This window comes from Ursus maritimus, unplaced genomic scaffold (genome assembly GCF_017311325.1).
Source record: "Ursus maritimus isolate PB19 unplaced genomic scaffold, ASM1731132v1 scaffold_1, whole genome shotgun sequence".
Taxonomy (NCBI): domain Eukaryota; kingdom Metazoa; phylum Chordata; class Mammalia; order Carnivora; family Ursidae; genus Ursus; species Ursus maritimus.
Window position 1 is genome coordinate 50,369,697 of NW_024423343.1, and position 23,991 is coordinate 50,393,687.

The following is a 23,991-nucleotide window of genomic DNA, read 5'->3' on the forward strand; positions in this document are numbered from 1 at the left end:
GGGCAGAGTTGGTGTAATGGCACTGTGGTAGAGGGAGCATGGTATGTACAAGGGGCTGAATAAAGTAGAGAGAGACTTGAGGAGGGAGCCTGAGAGAAGAGGTTGGAGACTTACTAATTATATCTCTTTGTTCTACTCAATGATGAACATCTTTAACAAAATCTTGCTTCATTCAATAGAAATCCCCCTTCTGATCTCTAAATAGGTATCAAATTGCTACCTAATTTTTATATACTTAGACTCTAGCTTCATAATCATCAAATTAAGATCACCCAAAAGGAAAAGATAAATGAGAAAATGAATACATGCCCTGGTGAAAAATTGGCTTTGTTGATTTATGTTTTAAAAGAGCTCAATTTATCAGGATGTCTAAGGAATGGAACATTCTGATTAATTTATGTAGTTTCTTTTGCCGTTGTTGTAACTGAGGCTTAAGAATAAAATTAATTTGCTTAAATCTTTTTAGAAAATCTTGAATAGTTTTAGCTCTTTCCTGACTAAGGGGATTGTTTCACAAAGGTTGAATGGGACATATAGCGTACACTTTTATACATGTATATTTAAAGGCTGTAGGCCTTCAGCTACAATATGCTTATCCTCATAAGGCCCAAATGACTGTTTCTTATTTCCAAAGACTTTTTTTACCTGACAGTCATAATATAGGAAGAGGGGCAAATGAAAGTTCGTTTTCATGATAACATTTGAGGACTACCATTTGCTACCTAGACACTTTCCATGCTGGGACTGCCTCTGCCTAAGAAATGAAATAGGGTCTTTCAATAAATATGCTGAGTAAGGTGAACTTAATTTGGATATTTAATCTGAGTCTTGGCCTCTGAAGTTTAGAACAAGTTTCTCGTCTTTGTTGTGTCCTAATGAAAGTGAGCCCTAGATTTATCTGCTTAGTCCTTCCTGGTTAAAGGATAGTAGTCCTGTCCCTTCTGGCAGTTTTTTTTCACCTGATCCAGAATCATACGTTGCATTAGTTGTCCTCTCTTTAGCCTCCTTTAATCAGAACTAGGTCCTCAACTTTCTTTCACAGTATTGACAGTTTTTAAGAGTTTTAGGCAGTTACTTTGAGAATGCCCCCTCAACGAGGGTTCGTCTGAGTGTTCCATCATTGATCCGCATTACACACTATGGACAGGGGTTACCACGGAAGTGCTGTGTCCTCGGTGCTGTGTATCACATGTCACAAGGTATCACGAGGCTTCTGTGTCCATTTGTACGTGAAGGTTATGCTCAACTCTGATCACTTGACTAGGGCAGTGTCTGCCTGATTTCCCCATTGTAAATGTCCCTTGTTACCTTTTGTAATGAGAAAAATAAAGAGAGACAGAGTTCAAGAATAAGTAAGTATTTTGTTCCCCAGCTGACTGTCACTGATGGTTTTACCATCGCTGCCAATTTTTGCCTGAATCCATTAATGGATGAAAATAGTGATTTTCTAACCCTGTCATTTCTTCCATATTTATTAGTTGTCATTCTACGATAAAACAGAGTTTTTCCTTCTCCCCATTAGTATGATATAGTCTTTACTCCATTTCGTATTGTCCCAGGTTTGGCAATAGGAGTTCCAAGATATTGGGTCTTTCATTAGTTTTTTTTTTATATATATAAATGATATAAAAATAGTTAACAGAGGCACACAGAATAAAGCAGGAATGAGAAGCCCAAGAGGTGAATTCTGTTGGTGATTAGGAAAGTCTTTAGTGAGGGAGTGGTGTTGAGTGAGGTTTAAAAAAGTGGCAGAATTTGGGGCACCTGACTGGCTCAGTCCCTAGAGCATGCAGACTCTTGATCGTAGGGTTGTGAGTTCAAGCCCCATGTTGGGCATGGGGCCTACTTGAGAAGAAAAACAAAAAGTAGTAGAATTTTCACAGAAATGGTGGTAAGGTGGAATGGAAAGAAAAACTGTCTGAAAAACTGAAAGAAAAAGCTCCTGGGTGACTCAGTCAGTTATGTATCTGTTTTCGGCTCAGGTCATGATCCCAGGGTCCTGGGATCGAGCCCTGCATCGGGCTCCCTGCTCTTCCCTCTCCTCCTTGCTCATTCATTCTCTCTTTCTCTCTCTCTCTCTCTCTCTCTCCCTCTCTCGCTATCTCTGTCTCTCAAATAAAATCTTAAAAAAAAAAACAAAACTGAGGGAAGGAGAGCCTGGCTTATCTGGTATTTGGCAGGTAATTCCGTAGTTTCAGAGCATGATGGGGATGTGGAAATGGAACAGAAAAACCTCTGCACTTACTGAGCTTTGTGCTGGACTCCGCTTAGAATTTCCTCCCCTGCCCCTCTCCTGCGGTCTGGCTGAGAGGGAGGGCTCAGATGAGGTGTGAGGAAGGAGGGAGTTCTAAGTGAAAACCACGTGAGCCAGAAGCCTGGGTCAAATACTCCCTTTTCCTGATCCCAGGTGAGAATCCGCTAGCCCCCTTTTCATACACTCCCAAGGCGACTGGTGCCTCTCCATTAACAAGTCTATTTTGTGCTGATTCTATGTGTTGGATACATCTTCCTCCTTTAAAGAACAAACCACGTGTTACTTGTTTTGCTCTGGTACTCCACACAAACGCTCAGTAGATGTTTCTGGAACATACGTGAGGGAGGATGAGCTCGGAGAGGAGAGGTTGGAGTTGGTTGGGGAAGGGCTCTGAGTATCCTTTTAAGGGGTTCAGTCTTGCCCACAGGCAGTGGGGAGCCCTGACAGCTCTTGGATGGGGCGGGCCTGATGGAGGTGTGACATGGAGGTCACGGAAGGGGAAGAACAGGGAGATGCCAGGATGCCCCGCAGGAGCCCCGAGGAGCCACGGTGCGACGGCCAGGAAGGACAGAAGGCATGGAAACAAATAGTTACCACCTCACGAATCTGGGCACTTGTTTAAAGGGGGGAATCGGAAGGAAAAGAGGAACTGAGCAAGGTTTTGAGATTTTTAAGACTGGGTGTTAAGGAGACTGCCAGAGGCCTCTTAGCAAAATAACAAGCCCAGGGACAATGACAGAGCCCAGGCAGTTCAGCACGGTCCTGTCCGCCTCATCCAGCACTCTCCGGAATTCAAAACTGTGTGTGCCGTTGAAGGATGGTATCATATCAAATACGATGAGAAATGACGTATCGTCTCTGCTTGAGGCACAAAAACATGTTGGTGTAAGGGACTTTTTCCATTTGGCTTTAGGAATGGTTTTATTAAAAGCAGATGCTAGGAGCTATTTTTTTTTAACCTTGAAACGTGGCCCTATGACAGCAGCTGACCTTGGAAGAGATGGTGGTTAGCGTTCTCTTGGCTCCTCTGTCCCTCCTGCACCTTCCTAACAGAACATTTTCTTTGCACCTGCTCCAACGGGGTTCTAAGTGATAAGCATCTTGCAAGCCCAGAAAATTGTAGTATCAAATCTCAGCCCCAACTGTGAGGCAGCACTCTCATCGAATCCCCGCTGAGAGGCTTTCTTTCCCAATTCCCCAGGGAGGAGTCCTTTCTCCCCTGGCCCCTTTTCAGGCTTGAACTTTGACCTAAACCTCTTTTTAGCTCCCAGCATGCATTGCTCTGGGTGCTGGCCCTGACCCAGCCCTGTGGGCTCTGCTCCACCCTGGGCTCATCCACACGTCAGGCCTGGGTAGCCCTGGGGTCACTGGAGAGCCCAATTCTAATAATGAGCATATTTATCTTAGGAGAGGAAGTAAACCTTTCTGTTCTTTGCAGCTTATTGCTTCCCCCCCCCAGAAATAAATGCTAATGGATCATTTGATATATTATCTATGATTTGGTAAATATACATGAATGTTGCCTAATAATATTCACAGAGTTGCTTTCATCCACATTTTCCTTCATAAATGAAATGCTTTTTTATAACTCATGATTAAAGAGGGATATCCCTCTTTAACTGCTAGGAAAATGTAAATGTTTTAAGATACTGCTGTGTTTGGGAAAACTCTTATAAGAATTTCAAACAAAACCAGTAAATACTATTTAAATAGATGTCTAACATTCTAACTGGACTTAGTGTATGGTTTTAAAGGGAAAGAAAAAAAATGCTGATGAAGATTGTATAATTTTGTCTTTGTGTTTTCCTCTTAGGTTTTTCAAATAGACCAAAGTCATTAAAAGTAATTCTCAACCCCCAAAGCCACAAAAAAGAAGCTACCCAGGTCTATTCTGAGAAGGTTGAACCACTGTTGAGGATTGCAGGAATAAAGACTGACGTTACAAGTAAGTCATTTTCAGAACATAATTTTGCCGTAAAAAAATCATACGTAAGGAAGCAAGACAATCTGTATTTGTTCTTAAACCAAATTGAGGAAACTGCTTGTAGTCTCTAAAGCTGTTTTATGCGCTCCCATGGCCAACTACAGCCGACTCCAGGATTACCACTTATTTTGTTTCTTTCTTGTGTTATTTTTATTAGGATGTCAGTATTTTCTTTAGACCTTTTTTCAGACTTTAAAAATTATTAGGAATCATTTCAAAGGGAGCTGCACACTTTTTGATATCTTCATTCAGATGTTGGCTATTTACACATTATTTCTGCAGTTTGGCAAGCAATTGATTTTTGCTCACTTAAATGTTTGAGGTCTTTCCATGGAATCCTCCATTAGGTGGTTTTTGTTCTGACTCTGACCCCTGCTGGTTAGGTCAAAACTAAGCACCTAACTGCTGGTATAGATGACTTCAGAGAAGCCAGTAGCTTAAATTCATTGTCTAAAATAAGAAAGGTGCTTCGGTTTGTGCTGAGGAAAATAGAACCTTGCCGATGCGAAAGTTAATAGAAAGAAGATTAGCAAAATCCTTTTCAATTTTTTGAATTTGGTGACCAAATTCCTTTGTTTCCTCCGAGACTGGTTTTTCCCATGGGGGGTGGACTGAGAAGGAGGGTTGGTGTTATCAAAAATCACAACCGCAGTTTGTCTGATCTTATTTCTACGTAGCTTCACTAACAGGGCAAATGTGTAGTAAGTTTAAGTTGATGAAGAGTATTGCATAATAAACCTGTTGAGAAGACAAAGCCAGAGTGTACTGGGATTCTCCTAGTCCCATTTATAAATTCTTGGGGGAGGGATTTAGAGTGACGATTTTGCTGAGCTGAAACCGAGGGAGATGGGTCTCACAATATAAGATTTGATGCCCTCACCGCATGACTTGATGGATTGAGGTAGATGAAGTTCCTTAAAAAAAATTTTTTTTAAAGATTTTTTATTCACTTGACAGAGCACAAGCAGGGGAGTGGGGGAGGGGGGTAGAGGAGAAGCAGGCTCCCTGCTGAGGACCATCCCAGGACCCTGGGATCATGACCTGAGCTGAAGGCAGAGGCTTAACCGATTGAGCCTCCCAAGCACCCCTAATTTTTTTTTTTTAACAAAAAGTTCAGCTACCCCAAAAGACATCTATTAAAGAGGAAGTTCAAGAGATACTATCATGAAAACTTCAGGAGGAATTTCTGACTAAAATAAAATTGTAGTAAGAAGTTAATCTTTTACCTTTGTGAATTTTGGTTTTACTTAAATGTAGTTTAAAAGGACAAGAAACAATTCCTGTCTATCATTCCTTCCCACTGAAGATTTTCAACGATGGGTGGGACAAAAAAGTGTGAAATTCTTATTAGGATGAGACAATTAAAAGTTGAATAAACTTATAGGCAAACTTAATAACATTATTTTGTTGCATGATTTAATGTCCAAACAGTTTTATGTAGATACTACTATATATCTTTCGGTTCAGGAAACTCTTGTAGAGTGCTTTGTGTTCAACACTGTGCAGAAGATGCATAAGTTATCACCCTGCTCTTGTGGGGCTTTTAGTTTATTGGGGATTCAAAGAAATATAATTGGGATACACACACACACACACACACACACACACACACACAAGAACTCTGGTATCTCAGAGGGTGATATTTTGATCAGAAGACTCAAAGTATTTGCACTAGACCGTTTTGGAGAGTCAGAGGCAGACATGGTTTTCTGTGCATAAACAGAAGAAGAAAAGTAAGGGAAGGAAGGCAAGCTTGCAAGCACCTACAAGTGGGGTGTGTGTGTGGGGGGTGTGTGTGGGGGTGTGTGGGGGGGGTGTGTGTGTGGGGGGGGTGTGTGTGTGGGGGGTGTGTGTGTCAGTTCCTGCTTTGTCCTCAGCTAGCCTTCTCTTGCCTCCTCAGTAAAGGTCCCTCCTGTTCACAGAGGTTCAAGCAGTTCTTGCTGTTCAAGAAAATACAAGTGGGGTGTGTGTGTGGGGGGTGTGTGTGGGGGTGTGTGGGGGGTGTGTGTGTGTGGGGGGGGTGTGTGTGTGGGGGGTGTGTATAACCCATAATATCTTCGGAATTCTCTCCTTAATTTGCTTTGGCCTCCTCAGTTTTGACTTCATCTTAAATTCGATCCTTCCATCATCATAAAATTGTTGCCAGTAGATTAGATCCTTCTTCGTTCACATCAAGTGGGATAGGGAGGGGGTGTGTACGGGAGAGATTCGACATGCTCTACTACCAAGCCAGGATTAAAATTTCCTCCCGTCTGTCCAACCTGGAACAACCACTCTTAACTCTTAAGACTCTTCCCAAGGGCTGCAACTAGGACCCCCTTTTCTTGAAGGCTGAAAATACCTGAACTGAATCTGGGTTCTACTAGGGAGAAAATAATAAAAAGGCCTTCTGGGAAGGCTCACAACTATGTGCACTAGAGGAAGTTTCGGTCCAGATCCCGGATGGATGTTCACGCCGCACTCAGTAGTTTCCTCCTCCTGTATTGCTCCGAAGTTGGTGTCATCGCATCGTCATCCGGTTTAGCAGAGATGATTCTGCCAACAGACCAGAGATGAGGAAGGAAGAGACGGCCTAGGAGAAAGGACGCTGGTACATGAAGAAACCTAATGGAAGGCAGAGGAAATGATAAGGATGTGCTTGCTTTCTTTTGTATTGGAGAGAAGAGTTTTATGTCCTGTGGCTCTTTTTCCCCTAGATTTGATAATATTATTGAATATTATATTTAGTTTAACATAAAATTAGAGCATTTCATAAAGCAAATTTAGAATTTTCTTATATATTTGTGCCGAATGGCTAATTATTAGCTGCCTAACACTCCTCCTACAGGCAAAATTATAAAACTGCATCTTCTGCGTATAAAACCATTTTAGTATGTATATTAGCTAAATATTTATATTTTAAAAGTTTTTTGGGCGAAGGACTGAATAAATGTGTGGATACTTGAAAAGCCTTAGAGTCTTCCTGCCTGTGTCCCAGTGCAGTTTTGTAGTTTGAGTCAGATAATATATTTGAAACTACCTTGTATACTACGAAGTGCCACAGAAGGATGGTCATAATGCCGTGCATGTCTGTGTCATAAATTATGTAATAGGCTCAGTTCACACTTTAAAAGAAAAAACGTATGAAAGAGTAAAACAGAAAGGTACATATTTTCTGCATGTCCAGTGTGACCATTATTTTAACATATCTTGTGTGCATTGCTGAGTCTAAGTGGAATATAAATTACATAATAAATTCTACATGATGATAAATTCACTAGGAGATAGTGCTTAGATAAATGAGGCAGGATTTGAAACATTCTAGCTGTACATGTACATTTTAAAGGATTTTTTCTACAAAGTTCTTTTAAAAATGAGTAGCAAAATTAATAGTTGGACTAAAAAATGGGTAGAGGAACTCAAAAGCCATTTTCCCAAAAAAGACATCCAGATGGCCAACAAGGACATGAAGAGGTGCTCAACATCACTCATCATCAAGGAACTGCCAATCAAAACTGCAGTGAAATACATCCCCTCACACCTGTTAGAACGGCTATTATCAAAGAGACAAGGGTTGGTGAGGATGTGGAGAGAAGGGAACCCTTGTGCACTGCTGGTGGGAATGTAACGTAGTACAGCCACTGCGGAAAACAGTATGGAGGTTCCTCAAAAATTTAAAAGTAGAGCTACCATATGACCCAGCAATTCCACTTCTGGGTATTTATCTGAAGGAGAAAAAAAAGACTAACTCAAAAAGATAGCTGCACTCCCATGATCATTGCAGCATTATTTACAATAGCCAAGACATGGAAGCAAACTAAGTGTCCATCAGTGGATGAATGGAAAAGAAAATGTGGTATCTGTGTGTGTGTGTGGGGGGGGGAATATTATCTGGTCATAAAAAAGAAGGAACGCCTGACATTTGTAACAACATGAATGGACCTGAGGGCATTATGCTAAGTGAAATAAGTCAGACAAAGATAAATTACCATTTGATCTCACTTATATGTGTAATCTTTTTTTTTTTTTTAAAGATTTTATTTATTTATTTGACAGAGATAGAGACAGCCAGCGAGAGAGGGAACACAAGCAGGGGGAGTGGGAGAGGAAGAAGCCTGATGTGGGGCTCGATCCCAGAACGCTGGGATCACGCCCTGAGCCGAAGGCAGACGCTTAACCGCTGTGCCACCCAGGCGCCCCTTAAATGTGTAATCTTAACAAAAACAAAAGACAAAAACAAACCCCCAACTGAACACATAGGTATAGAGAACAGATTGTTGATTGCCAGAGGTGGGAGGTGGGGAGTGGGAGACATGAGTGAAGGGTGTCAGAAGGTATAAACGTCCAGTTAAAAAAAAAAAAGTCACCACATTAATAAAAATATACTTTTCATTTTGTTTACTGCTAAAACCCTAACTACTTCTGAATATAGATCAGCATCTTTTGAAATCCCTGAGCTGAAGCCCCCCCCCCCCAGTATCTTATCTAACAATGGTATCAGAAGAACTTCAGGAACTTCAGGAAGAACTTAGAACGGAGGCTTTTTTTTTTTTTTCCCCAATAACTTGTTGGCTTTTGAATCGAAGAAGAACATGTGCGGTGAGCCCAAGCTGGCCTGTAATACTGTTTCTTTATCTTTCTCCCCAAACAGAGCAGACTTTAGGAATTACATTATTTCAAGTGTGAGAGAGTTCTCGAGAGATTATAGTTTCATAGGATAATTCATAGAACAATAAAGTGTAAAAAGGCAACAGAAATCCGAGTGGAACTAACTTTAGAGGCCGTCTAGCTTCATTTCCCCCGTGTGGTGGACTGTCGGTGTGGCCCTGCTCATTGGACAGGCTCTCAGCCTTTGCTCGGGTACCCAAGCTTGGGTGTCAGTGTCTGCCGTTACTGGATAATACTGCTAGTCGTTCTTGAGTTCAGGGTCGCTGTGCCTTGTGCATGTCACAAAAGGCACCTTTTTTGTGCTGATGTAAAGGTGCCCTTCTTTCTGGGCTGACTCCGCGCCAGGCCACCAGCATGTAGAGTTAGGTACACTGGCTAGATCGCAAACGTATCTGCCTCTTCGGCCAAACGCCTTTGTGCAGGGCGTAAACTGCGGGGAGAACTTGTGAGCTGACTTTTGCCTCCTTGTAATTTTTAGAGTCGATGTTCTCTTTTGTAGTAATACAAAATAAATGTGTCCCGTCTTGTGTATAGGAGTCACTGAAATATTTGAAACAGATAATATGTCTGCCCTTAATCTTTCTTGTTCATGGTAGGCAATTCCATCTTTTTCAGTCAATTTTTGTGTTAACAAAGCTGCTGGACCTCATCATACCATCATTATCAGGGTCAAGGACACTTCTCTGAATTTAGCCTTGATCTCTGCCAACTCAGGGCTCATGGGAGTGCCTGGTCACCAGATAATTTTTACTTCCTATCTGGCCCTGGTGGAATTGCCAAGAAAGTGGAGTTTATTGTCACTTTTTTCCCCCCCTGCCTCTACGGTCATGAGTTTAATTTATGATACTTTTACCAAATCTCCTCTTGGGATTTTTTTTCTCTTTGTCTCTTTGTCTCTACTTAAAGCCTTCCCTCCTTGGAAATGCCTCTTGCTATTCCTGATCTTGCCCAGCAGAAAGCTAGGCAATTTGATAAAATTCAGTCACAAAAGATGCTAGTAGGCTGAGGCTTTCTTTCTTCCCAGTTTTACCTGCATTTTCATAAAGATCTGGAGAGTACCCGATCATGCATCCTATCCAGCTAAAGAGAGATTTCTGGGTGAAAGGTTCTTTTTGTTATTCCTTAAATAATTGTGGATGTATATGACAAATCCTGTTTCTAATACTCAGATGTCTGGGAGTTAGAGGTTTGTCTCTGGGGACAGTGAAGATTCATCAGTGGAGATTATATAGAAAAAGGATGTGATCGAATACGTGAGAAAGTCATTCTGGGGAGAGTAGGATAAATGTTGGAGGGAGGCTGGGGAAGAGACTGTACTATCTACATTAAAAACACTGGTGGCTAGATCAAGGGCACTGGCTTGAGATGGGATACTATAGCAACAAGACCAAAACAACTGGTCTTGACCTTGGAGTGGTTGTGGAGAGTGAGGAGGGAGACAAGCGAGGAAGTAATTTTTCTGTCTTGGGTAGCAAGGAGGAGATGATGGAGCACAGAGAACAAAGTATTTGAGAGGCATCCGAAGGTGGAAATGACAGATTCCATTTGGAGCTTACTACGTCAGAAGCACCTTTAGGACAGGAAAGAAAATACCATCTCAGTATCTTATCCCATTATAGGCTTTTATCACCAGACCAAGAAATGTTTCTTTAAGACCAAGTCTCATCTGATTTTACTTCAGCCTATTTCCTCATCAACATTCAGCATTAACCTCAAGACATTACTTTCCTCCAATCTTGTCTTCTTGATGAAGTAGTGTATCCGTTGAAGGTTAGGGTCGGTGGGGAATCCCAGCACTGAGAACTGAGTTCGAAGCCTTGCAAAGAATGGAGTCTCCAGATTTCCTGAATAGAAGGAGCATAGGGTGTCATTCTCATCAGAAAAGGAAAGCAAGTGAAAGAAAAGGCTAGTGACCTTTTAAAACTGCATTTGCCTAGCAGTGTACTCCTTATGTTTACTTGGAATGGGATGATTTGAATCTGGCTCTTTCTGACTCTAGGGCCCATAATATTCTGTCTAAATACATCAGTTTCTTCTACTGTATCTGAATAGCAGTCCAGATTATTCTCTACCCATTTTCCCTGCATTATTTTTCTTTATAAACACTTACTACTACTTCATATCGTGCACTCATGTTTTAAAATTAGTGTCTAGTGTCTGCCTCCAGAATATGAGCCCCTGATGCCAAGGACTTCCTTCCTTTGTTCATTTTCCTAATATATTGTGATCAAGTTTCTTTCATCTTTTCTCTTTGTTCCAGGTCACTATTTTTTTTTTAATTTTTCTAATGTCATTTTAAAATTACTCTTCTTAGATAAATTGCATCAATATATTGTCAAATTCCACCTGCAAGATCAAAGAAGTAGGATATTATTTAAAATTTTTTCCTGAATAAAGATAGCATTTAGCTAAGTGAAATAAGTCTGAGAAACAAACTGAGGGCTTCAGAGGGGAGGAGGGTGGGGGATTGGGATAGGCTGGTGATGGGTAGTAAGGAGGGCACGTATTGCATGGTGCACTGGGTGTTATACGCAACTAATGAATCATGGAACTTTACATCAAAAACCAGGGATGTACTGTATGGTGACTAACATAATATAATAAAAAAATATTAAAATAAATAAATAAATGAAGATAGCATTTAGCCATAGCTTAATTTTAAAGCTAATTTGATACTGGATTTGAAAAGCTTTATCAAAGTAAGCTTTAGCATATAAGCAAGACTTGATAAACTGATTCTCAGCAAAAATATTTCTTCATAATATCATTAAATATTTTCAGTGTGTGTATGTATATAACATTTTATTTTGTATTTTTAAGTTGCAAGTACTTGCTGAGGTTATAAATGATCAACCCAATCATTTATGATAACTTAACTTTCCAACTTTATTAATATGAATATTTTATACTTAGTTTTCTCCTAGCTTTCTTCTGATTAGAATTTAATATAGAGAAGTTTTATTCATGTGAATGTTAACAGCATTTGAATAAGCTGTGGGAGAATTACAATGTAATGCTGCTGGATACAGAATGATTCTTTTAGACACCAAGACTAATAATTCTTAACAATATCTAAAAACATTGTAGGAAAAGCTTGAACCATGCTGGCACCAGGGACAGACAGGCATGAAAGATTAATGTAATCTTGCATATAATGATGCACATTCTTACACAAAAAATCCATCTGCAATGTCATGTCAGTCAGCAGAAATCTTTGATGGGTGGATACAGCTGGGTTGTCTCTTCTGGCAGCGCTGCCCTAGAAAATGCTAAATGTGGTTGGGATGCCTGGTGCCATCTGCAGTGTGCCAGTTTATCCTGTCTCCACTGGCGTTTACAATACCGCGTAGGGCCTCACGACTGTAGAGACAGCGATAGGGAGTGACAGATTCATTTCCTCAGAGGCTCCGGCTCTGGTGGGTCCCTGCCACCCTCCTCCTCAGCTTCGGGTCTGTTATCATTGGGGTTGGCTTTGCTTCGTTATTTTCACATCCAGCTCCTCCTCTTTTTAGTCTAGCAGTTCCAGATACCCGTTCTTCTCGTATGTAAATCTTACACTAACCTTTCAACTAATGTATTCATGTAAGGTTGCCAAAGCGATTTAACATTGGCTGTTTGATGCCAGCTAATATGCCTTATTTTCAAAATACTGCTGCTCTTAGGCTTCTGATGTAAAGGAAATGTATCTTCTTTATAATATCAGGAAGGGAACGCTGAACAGACAAGCACCAAGATAAACGATCTAACTGCTGTGTGTGGGATAGCCCCGAATGACTTACGTAGTTGGAACAAATATATGACCCTCTTTTACATAAAGCTATAAAACACATCAGGCAAGTAACACTTAATCCTCTTTCCCATGATTAAAATATAAATATTCAAGGATAAATGTTGTTTTATGACCCGACCATATGTTTATGATATTATTTTGCCAAACTAAGTTAAAGAGTGTAGATTGTTGTTTAAAACTTTCACCTGTTTTTTGGTTTTTGTTTTTAAATAGTAACTGAATATGCAGGGCATGCTCTGGCACTGCTGAGGGATTGTGAACTCCAGGAATTTGATGGGTAGGTTATACTATCAATCTATTTGTGTCACATGGCGTATGTTATAAAATGTTTTCATTAGTTTTTCGCCACGTATTTGGGACTTATAAATACTTCGGTATTTGTGGTGTATGTAATTAGACTATTTCATTCATAGCTATGTAATAACAATTAATGATGACACTGTGGCACGGTCCTCTAGCTCTCAGGACCGGGCATAGGAATACAAAAGGAGAAATCTGTAAGTACCGGGAAGTCAGAGAGGACCACGTTATACTGACCTAATGTGCGTATATGTGGATGTGTAGTCCTTAATTCTTAGCTTTAACCCTGTGAGTATCTAGAAAAGCATTGATGGAAGGTCATATGGTATAACTGTATTGTGATCCTCTTTTGAAATTTATGGATAGTGTTAATAGCTACCCACTGGTTCATTTGGCTATGATTGCAGGTAAATATTTTATAAATACAAATACATTGGGGTGCCTGGGTGGCTCAGTCAGTTAAGCATCTGCCTGCTGCTCAGGTCATGATCTCAGGGTCCTGGGATGGAGCCCCACATCGTGCGCCCTGCTCAGTGGGTAGTCTGCTTCTCCCTCTGCCTCTGCCCCTTACCCCCTGCTTGTGCACTCACTCTCTTTCTCTCTCTCTCAAATTAATAAATAAAATCATATATATATATATATATACACACACACACATATATATGTATATATATATACACACACATATATGTATATATATATACACACACATATATATGTATATATATATTATTTTCAGTATAAATAAAAGATGCTAATTTTAATTCTTTTATAATTTAGTGGCTACGAATTAAGTGTGCTATCCAGAGTAGGCATTGGAAAGTGTGTTTTGTAGTACATTGCTGGAGTGTGTAGAAATTGTTCACTGTCATGCAAACATTAGAAACAAGGCAAGTGACATACTTTAATAACCATTTTTAAAAAGTAGGCAAATCAGTTTGCTAAAGTGATGGATTGATGTGTAAGACAAAAACACTTTAGGGAAGATTTTTTACAAAGGTTGATATTTCAGGGTTTTAAAAGGTGGCAAGTATGTGAATTATCTGTGTCACATGGTGATGGGCAGGAAACAAAATATAATATCAGGAAGGACAGTTTTATCTTTGAACTGTAGAATGAAAGGCTTTGGTCTTCCCAAAGAACTACTAGAATATTTTAGGAAGGAAAGTGGTGCAATCAAAATGGAGCATTAGCGGGGTTGTATTTCCAGAAATGCTTAATATTTTTTGATAAGAAACAATATCAGTGGATGGAGAAGAAAGTTTGACAAGTAAAACAAGACTTTTCAAAAAGGAATTTGAGAGGAGCAAATGTAGATGGCAACATTATATGAATATTGAGGATGGGGAGTATGAGGTAGGAGATTATTTAAGAGCTTTATACTTAAAGCTAGACAGATTGATTAACAGGCTACTTTTGGCAAATTATCTTGCAAGTATACAATTTAAGAATAGTAATTAGGGGAGTCTTGCCCACAAGCTACCACTTTAATATGCTGCATAGTCCTGAAACACAGCTTGCAAGTATAGAAGTGTGGCTGTATTGCAAATAAGTCCTTTCTTCAAAACGTGATTATATAAATAATGAGGGTAACAGATATCATAGATATTAGACCTGGTCTTGCCCATCAGAATTTTGAAGTATTCCATCAAATGTGCTATGTATAAATAAGTTCCATTGGTAATTATTACTATGTAAAGATCAAGAAGAATTTTGCAGAGGGGCGCCTGGGTGGCTCAGTCCGTTAAGCATCTGCCTTCTGCTCAGGTCATGATCTTAGGGTCCTGGGATCGAGCCCCGCATTGGGCTCCCTGCTCAGAGATTGTGTTTCTCCCTCTCCCTCTGCCCCTCCTCACCACTTGTGATTTCTCTTTCTCTCAAATAAATAAATAAAATCTTTAAAAAAAGAGAAGAATTTTGCAGAATGATGAACGTAATTTTTTTTCTCTAGCTGAATATACTTAATTCTTGTTTATCTCACATGGCAGGTGTTGTTATTTAACGGTGTGGCCCTGAAAGGTACACTGATCTTTTAGTTATTATCCACATTTTTTTAACCACAAAGTTTGACCTAACTATTCTGTGATTTCAGTTCAATGATTTAACGGTTTCTGAATCCCGCAGCATGCTGATTTATTTAGGACTTATAATAATTTAAAATTTCTATTGAAAATCATCTCTTTTGTAAGATTCCTTAAGTATCTCATTTATTTTCATGGGCCCAGTTTTTCCACTGGGAGATGGGAAAACTTGGTAAAAATCGTCATTTTAAGTCAGTCCACTTAGAATTATATAGATTAGGTATATGTGGAGAACAATGGAAATATAGTTTCTTTAGACATTTTACGAGAAAAATTCTTTGTATGAATTTTGTTTTGTTTTTTAGATTCCACATATGTGTGAAATCATTGTATTTATCTTTCTCTAACTTATTTCACTTAGCATATTACTCTCTAGGTCCTTCCGTTGTTGCAAATGGCAAGATAACAGAGAACAGATTGGTGGTTGCTGGAGGGGAGGACGGGGGATGGGTGAAATGGATGAGGGAGATGGAGAGGTGCAGACTTCCAGTCATAAATAAGTCAGGGGGATGTAACGTACGGCATGGTGATTATAGTCCATAACAGTGTACTGCATATTTGAAAGTTGCTAAAAGAGATCCTGGAAGTTCTCATCACAAGAAGATAGTTTTTTCGTGACTTTGTATGATGATGGCTGGTAATCAGACTTATTGTGAAGATCATTTTGCAACGCACACAAATACCAAGTCATTATGTTATATACCTGACACTCACAGCATATGTCAGATATACTTCAGTTAAAAAGAAAGAACAATTCTCTAACAAGTTGAAGTATTTGAAAATGGAATGCACTCCATTTGTGAGTTCCCTGTTTTTGAACTTGTTCAAAGAGTGGCTATTGGAACACTTTTTGAGAAAGAGGCCCAAGATTTTCAAGGTAGGGCTAAGCTACCCCCAAGGTTTTGTGATCTTTTGATGAGAGAGGGCATTCCTTCAAGAACTTGAGCCTGAAGCATTTCTGCCTGACTCAAGTGAAGCTATTGATAGAGTGTGATTAGAAAATTGTCTAAAGGTTTTTAGACACAGACCAGAGAGTTTAAGATGCAAGAAATATTCTGTGTCTATTTAATAAAGCAAAGTGGTTTGGTAAATAATGTTTAAGAAATGTTACTTGCTAAGATTTTGGAATTTTTAATGAGTTATATATGTTTCTATGAAGATATTGTGATAAAAAGGCTAACAGGAACACATCTATCAGTACTCAAGACCTCTGTTGTGCAACTCTGGCTTGTTCTAGCAAACACTCTGAGATCCATTGCTCAGACTTGTAGGATTGTCCCTTTTTATTTGCCCCCTATTTTTACTATGCACAGAAAGTTTTGTAAAGGCAAAGAACAGAGTACTATCAGGTGCATAGACTTGAAGCAGTAACGCTTGAATTTACAAGTGTGAACATGGTTAAGCTAATCTATAGCTCTTATGCAGTGGTAAATATACTAATATTTTCCCATTTTGTTTCAAAGTTTTTATTTGAACTTGTTGAATTACACAGTTTTTCTCTTTTTTTTAATTTCACCATGAACTAGACCCATACTGATTTAAACATTATTTGACTAACATTGACAGTTGATCACATTGACCATGATATCTGTATTACTAAGTAAAGTATTTTTTTAAGTACCTCTTTTCAAAAAAGAAAAAGTTGAAATCAAAATCCAGTAACCTATTGAACATTTCAATGATGATACTGGTTTATAGATGAAGAAACACCCATTTAAAAATTATATAAAGAGATATTTTATGAAGAGAAATAAGGTATCAGCTTCTGGTTGTACTCTTCCAGACAAAATCACTGTATTTGGGGTCATGGCAAGGAGTTTACTTTTTCTGAAAATATAAGATGTATCACATGCAAAGGATTAGTTACTCTAAGGTTTATGTTTTAGGGTAATTCTCAAGTGTTGTTAAATTAACACATTATAAAAGGTTGTGGGTATTTGTTTGCTTTGCCTTTTCTTATAATGTCCAGACTCTTGTGATATGTTTGCATTAAGTGTATCCCCGAGGTTGAGTAACTATTTCTGGAGGTGATCTTAAGGTTCACCTTAATCTTAACATAGTTATCAACATAAATGTATTTTTTTTAACACATTTAATTCTACACTGATTCTATTTCTTTCTTTCTTTCTCTCTCTCTCCCTCCCTTTCTTTCTTCCTTCCTTCCTTCCTTCCTTTCTTTCTTTCTTTCTTTCTTTCTTTCTTTCTTTCTTTCTTTCTTTCTTTCTTTCTTTTTCTTTCTTTTAAAGATTTTATTTATTTATTTGACAAGAAAGAGACAGCCAGCGAGAGAGGGAACACGAGCAGGGGGAGTGGGAGAGGAAGAAGCAGGCTCCCAGTGGAGGAGCCTGATGTGGGGCTCGATCCCAGGACCCCGGGATCACGCCCTGAGCCGAAGACAGACGCTTAATGACTGAGCCACCCAGGCGCCCCTATTTTGATTTTCAAAATAGTAAACCTCTCATAAGATGATTTTTCATTAGGTTTCACATGTTGGAAAGGATTGTAATACACGGAATAGTAGTAGTGCAGTTGTCTCTAAGGCCGAATATGTGATGTTTCAAATCCTCCTTCTGTCACTTATGTAATGACCTTGGAAAAGTTACTTAATCTTCCTATGCCTTAGTTTCCTAATTTGAAATGGAAGGTAAAAGTTATCTATTGCATATAGTTATTGTCCAAATTAAATGAGTTAAAACATGGAGGGTACTGAGAACAGTGCTTGGTACACAGTAATTATTCACTAAATGTTATTTTTTTGTTGTAATTATCATTTGTTAAAATTTCAAAATATGTAACATAGAATGTGTTATGACAAAAATCCGAAGGCTTTTGTGGCAGAGTGTGTTCACAGAGGAGCTGTCCCTCTCAGTTCTAGCAGTGAGTGAGCACGTACGAGACGCTCTAACGGGATGCGGGGCTCCAGGGGTCAGCGCTGCCGTGCTGCATGGGAAGGTTAGGGAAGGTCAGGTTCTCCGGTGCTAAGTTAGGTGCTCTGTTGGATGACTTTATGTGGTCCTTTGAGATCACACACACCTCAGCAGGTGGGCATGAATCTGATTGGTATAATTAAATTCATAGAATGTTGGCAAATTTCCGAGATCTTTGAAATCAGATAGACAAGGTTCACATGAAACCTTGGCTTCCCCCTTTATAAAGATGAGGCCAATGGCCTACTTTATAGAATTCTGAGGATTTAACAGAAAAGAACCAACGTATTTTCTGACATAAAGTTGACCCTCCGTAGATAAAATCACTTTTTTCTGAATCAGTGGCCACATTATGAACCCCTAGAATACTTTCAGACCTAAAGTAATACCCCTAGCCAGAAATGACCTGGGTCGTATCCCACCTCCTGGAGTCTCTGATGACGGGGGTGGACCTGGGTCTGCCAGGCTGTGTGCTGTCCTAGGGCTGAACCTCAGCTCTATGCAGGGGCTGGACGGCTGAGAGCAGGGTGGGGGGAGTTGATGGACCTTCAGCCTCTGGGTTCACGAATGTTCAGGGCTTCCTAAACTTACGGAACCATTTAAAACCTGGTGATTGGGGCACCTGGGTGGCAGAGTCAATTGAGTGTCTGACTCAGTTTGTTTCAAGTCTGATCTCCGGGTCCTGAGATCGAGCCCTACCTCAGACTCCGTGCTGAGCATGGAGTCGCTTGGGTTTCTCTCTCCCTCTCGCTCTGCGCCTCCCTCCTGCCGTTTCTCTAAAATAAATAAATAAATCTTAAAAAAAAAAATAAAACCTGCAACTCATGGTCCATAGGCTGTTTTTTTTTTTTTTTAAGATTTTATTTTATTTTATTTTATTCGACAGAGATAGAGACAGCCAGTGAGAGAGGGAACACAAGCAGGGGGAGTGGGAGAGGAAGAAGCAGGCTCCTAGTGGAGGAGCCTGATGTGGGGCTCGATCCCATAACGCCGGGATCACGCCCTGAGCCGAAGGCAGACGCTTAACCGCTGTGCCACCCAGGTGCCCCTATAGGCTGTTTTGTTTGGCACATAGAGATTTTAAATATATTGAATGCTAGTTGATAATTTTGACAAATTGGGAGACTCACCCCAAAATCCAAATCTGTGACTTCTCTAGAAAAATCAGAGGATGAAAAATCTCTAGAAAAATCCAGGGATGCCTCCCAGATGATGTGAGCGGGCTGAACCGAGAATCTGTCCCTCCTTTAGACTCCGTGTGCTCTTCCAGTTTTGCTGGGCCCTTAGAAGCCTCGAGTTATGACACCTCTTTGAGTTTATCATGACACTCAAAACACAAACCGTTCCTCCTTTTGGGTAAATTAATGTGATTTTGCTACCTAAGATTATTTTACGTCTTTTAAATATAAATAATTATGAAACAAATTTCTGAAATTTTATACATTACTTTCATGAATTCCTACCACCACTTCTGCCATAGTCTGCTTACTGTGAGGTCTTTAAAAAATTATTAGCAGTACTGACTAGGGTCAAAAGGGTAGTAGTAATAATTTAAAAAATGCCATCTAGCAGTAATGTCCAAAAGATTAAAAAAAACTCAGGTTTGCAATTACTGTATTTATATACTACTGATGAATAGCTTCTTAAAGTTTCTTTTTTTTTAAATTTTATTTATTTATTTGACAGAGAGAGAGAACGCGCACATATGCAGGGGGATCGGCAGGCAGAGGGAGAGGGAGAAGGAGACTCCACGCTGAGCAGGGAGCCCAACACGGGGCTTGATCCCAGGACCCCAGGATCATGACCCGAGCTGAAGGCAGCTGCTTAACCGACTGAGCCACCCAGGCGACCCCAAAGTTTCATTTTTTACATGACTTCTACAACTGTCTGTCTTTTCAGAGCTGTATTGAAAATTGGCAGTTGGTTAAATGAATTACACATGACTATTAAGATATAAGGAGAACAATATACTTCCGGATATTAACAGAGCAAAACACAGGTTCGATGTCAATGAACATGTTCAAATGTTTTAATGCCTCTTAACCCACTTAAAAATATTTTGTCTGTGGGGTATCGTGTAGGTATTATGTCTGCGAAGTAGACTTGAGCAGTGCAGTGCTAGAGCCTTCTTACTTGTTGACGCTTGCTGAAATGCTGGAAAGTGCGTGTGAGTAATCACGTTGAGTGTAGAAGGCTACTATATTGAAGTTGAGATTTCATGAATTATGACCAATTATTTTAAAGCATTGCATTCTTCATTTCTTGTTTTCTAGCGTCGTCTGTGTTGGTGGAGATGGATCTGCCAGTGAAGTTGCCCATGCTTTGCTTCTGAGAGCCCAGAAGAGTGCTGGGAAGGAGACAGACAGCCTCCTCACCCCTGTCCGGGCGCAGCTTCCACTTGGGTTGATACCAGCAGGCAAGCGAGCGCCCGTGGATTTGCTAAATGGAGGCTCTCCTCCTCTCTTTTGGTTTCCCCTCCTAACCTAGACAGTGTAACACAGAGCTCAATGCACACGCTTCCAATTGAAAAGGCCCAAGTTTGGCATCTCCACTAGCACGCGTGAGACTTCAGACAAGTTCCTTAATTTCCTTGAGTTTCCTTTTTCCAGTCTGTAAAGAAGATACACATATGTTCACCTCAGCCTCATTTTTCCAGTCTGTAAAAACGATACTCACATAGTCACCTCAGGCTCATTTTTCCAATCTGTAAAGAAGATACACATATATTCACCTCATTCTAAGTTATTATGATATTAGATGGTGTGTGGGGAGGATTTAAGACATAGGTAAACAGTCAGCAAATGGGATAATTATTACTCGACCTTCCCCTATAGAGATCTGATGATCCAACAGCCCCAGGTAGGAAATGTCACAACAGGGCCACTGTAGTCAAGCTGCTTACAGTGTCCTGTGAAGTAAAATGTGGTAACTCCCATTATCGGAGTATAAAGAGATAATCTGGGGTTGAGAGTGCCGAAAAGATCCATTCTCACTGCTGTATTGCCAGCAGCTAGCATAGAACATGACGCAGTGAACGCTCAGTAATGTTGTTTAAGTGAATGAACGTAAAGAAGACGCTAATAGAGCCAGTGCCACTTGAATTAGGCCTAACAGTGGGTGGGATCTGGCCTGAAGAGGATGAGTTATTTTCTTCATTGCAGAAATAATGCCAAAGCGAAATCCAGGAGCATGGAGAAATAGAAAACAGGCCATTGGTTGGGTGATGATGGGATCAAAATTGTCCCAAACTGTGGTGGCTCCAGGATGCCACAGGGAGGGGTCTGAATTGTATTTGAGAAACAGTAGAGAACAATGGGAGATTGAGAGCAAGGGAACACCCTGCTGGGAGCCTTTCTAGGAGAATTTGCGATTAGGGGAAGGGAGGGGGAAAACGGTCAGAGCCTGGGAGAACAGCTGGAGCAGCCCTGGCTTCCAGAAGAGAGGAAAACGTCTTTCACAAGTTTATTACGTTATGCCACTCACTCTTCCAAAATTATTTAAACAAACAGTAGTGATGGAAAGTGATTATTTCTTTTTATTTGGAAAACCTCACATGCTATTCTCTGCACAAGAACAGCAGAAACAATGATTATTTCCTATGAAAACAGGAAGTAATGTACCTAGGTAAAAAATTCAACATTCTATCCATTTGATAACCACATTCATTTAGTATGGATTTCAGTATAGTTAGTATTGCTCATTGACAGAGAACTAAAGATATACAAATGCTCTTTTAGACTGTGAAGTCTTAAAAAAAAAAACCAAGAATTTAAAAGGAAAGACATATTTGGATATATCCTCGTAATTATAAAGCCTACAGAGAAAAACCTTTGATGGTCTTTAAGCAGAAGAGAACAAAATAACCTCAACTGGGAAAGAAAAAAATAGATGCTGGCGTGGAGGCGGCGGCCACTGTCACCTTTCCGTGTCATTTTAGTAGCTGTGTCTATAATGGTGGAGCTTTGCAGGGTCTCCTTCCACGCCAAGTAGATGTGCTGAGGGCGTTTCCTCTTCACTAGTATATATACTCCCGGGGTCACTTATTAACTGCTGTGAATCAAAAGTGGAAAGATGGTTATCCTCACAGGTCTGCATTTGACATAAAGTGAATAGTTAGCTAGAAAAACTGGTGGTTATGCTTATCTTTTTAACATGCCATTTGAATGCACTTGGCTTCGAAAATACAGCCTGTTGCCAAAATTGTGGTGGTTGTATAGGCGTTCCAGCTTATGGATTGCATAAGGAGGGGGAATGTGCAAGATGTACTAATAGGAGGACTCAATGCCCCATCAGGGCTTTGATAGAGAATGGGAACAAGAGCGAGGCAGGAAGTTTCCAAGCTGCACACAGAAGACAGTCTGCCTTTGAAGCCATTTGCCTCCTGGAGAGAGACACCCAGAGGGAGAGTGTTTAGTAAATTACTCCACTGAGCCAACAGACTAAGCCGCTGAATTATGGTCAGACTCAAATGGATCAGATGTGGGGAAGCCTGTATTTGAACTGCTGGCCATTAGCAATGGTGTTTGTTGCCATGGGAACTGGTGCTAAGGAACTATACAGCGAGATTCCGATTAAAGGGGTGGAGGGAGGATAGAGGAAAAAGCCAGAGAAGACATAAAAATAAAAAAAGCAATCCAGTTGTTGTAAAACAAGGCTCGATCCCCATCCTGATGGCTGCGAACCATATATTCCTATAGCGTTCACATAAATAAATTCGTGCTTTCCAATTAATTTGAGGAGAATAAAATATCGCCAAGGGACTGTTAATTTCTATGATATTTCAGGCAAAGGACCAAAGTGTAGGTGCAGTTTTCATGAGAATTTTAGATATGCTTGACTAGGAAGTCATTACATCACATTTATCTGTTTGGATGTGGGAGACATTAACGGCCTTATGAATATTCATGGTGTCTGGTTAATTAAGTTAATTGTTCTGCAGAAGTGCTTGCACTTCCAAGGACAATTTTTTTCCTTTTTTCTTTTTGCCTCCATAGTTTCTGCCTGGTTCTTCTATCACTCATGCTTTACACGGACTGCTTACCCTCTGTCCTTACCCTCTTTGTATTTGGCACACTTTAGCAGGTCTGGGGAGGTGGTGGCGAGCGAAGTTGCTGGTAGCTGTTAAGAAAAATAACTTTTCGGGCTAATTAGAATGTTTGCGTTGAGGTAGCACATTGATGGCATTTGTGAGGACGCTAAAATTACATGGTTGTTGATTACGTGAGCAGTGTGCTCTTTCGGCGCGTAGACGTCTTTTCACGTGGATCACATTTTGTTTTTGGAAATTTACTCTTTTAGATTATCCAAACAAAAATACAGAGCAGTCTACAGTATTACCATTTTATATCCACTTTGCTCACAAACTTTCCTTTTTAATTCAGAGAGTAAAAAACTGTTCTTCAGGACTAAGGAACAGGTTAATCAGAGTAGAAGATGACTAAAATAATTATCTGACTTCTGGTCATGCCACTTGGCAAATTCTATGGAATTAAGAACAAGTTGTCAAGGTGCAAAGTCTGAGATATAAAAATAAAAAAAAGTGATCTTTAGCAGTCTAAAAGGATTTGTGTTTGGGCATGCTTAGCATACCTCAAACTCACAGGGCATAAATGGTCTTTATTTTCTTGAGTCATGATACGTGTCATTCTCTATTGCACATGACAACATTACATCATGTTCTTTAGCCTTTCTAGAGGAACGCTTTTATGGTCTATTCCTAATTAACCATGGTAATGGAGGAAATGTGTTTCATGGAGTACTGTAATCCATTGATAATCCTAAATATCTCACTCTAATTGTGTGACCTTCTCCAAAACCTTTATCATAAATCTGATCAGGAAGCAAAATAGGTTGATTTGTTTCCTCTCTGCCCTCCCACCCATTCTAGATTAATTTGCAATTAGACCAAAGAGCAGGCTGTAGATGGTCCAAGGATAATTGGAAAGACTTAGGTAATTGACTCCTGGGTAAAGATCCACTGAGTAACAGGTTTCTGGACCCCTCGTTCT

General features: G+C 40.0%; 1 protein-coding gene across 3 annotated transcripts in view; it reads left to right on the forward strand.

Annotated features, from left to right (window-relative positions):
• Positions 1-23,991, forward strand: part of CERKL (ceramide kinase like) — a 113,132-nt gene that overhangs the window by 75,652 nt on the left and 13,489 nt on the right. The window contains exons 3-5 of one of the 3 annotated variants that reach the window (XM_040643235.1): positions 4,068-4,199; positions 12,889-12,952; positions 20,257-20,399. The exons of 1 other annotated variant lie outside the window; for it this stretch is intronic. In XM_040643235.1, coding sequence (XP_040499169.1) covers positions 4,068-4,199; positions 12,889-12,952; positions 20,257-20,399 — 339 coding nt within the window. The remainder of the gene's footprint in view (positions 1-4,067; positions 4,200-12,888; positions 12,953-20,256; positions 20,400-23,991) is intronic. One more of the 3 variants, XM_040643241.1, reaches the window with a different exon arrangement.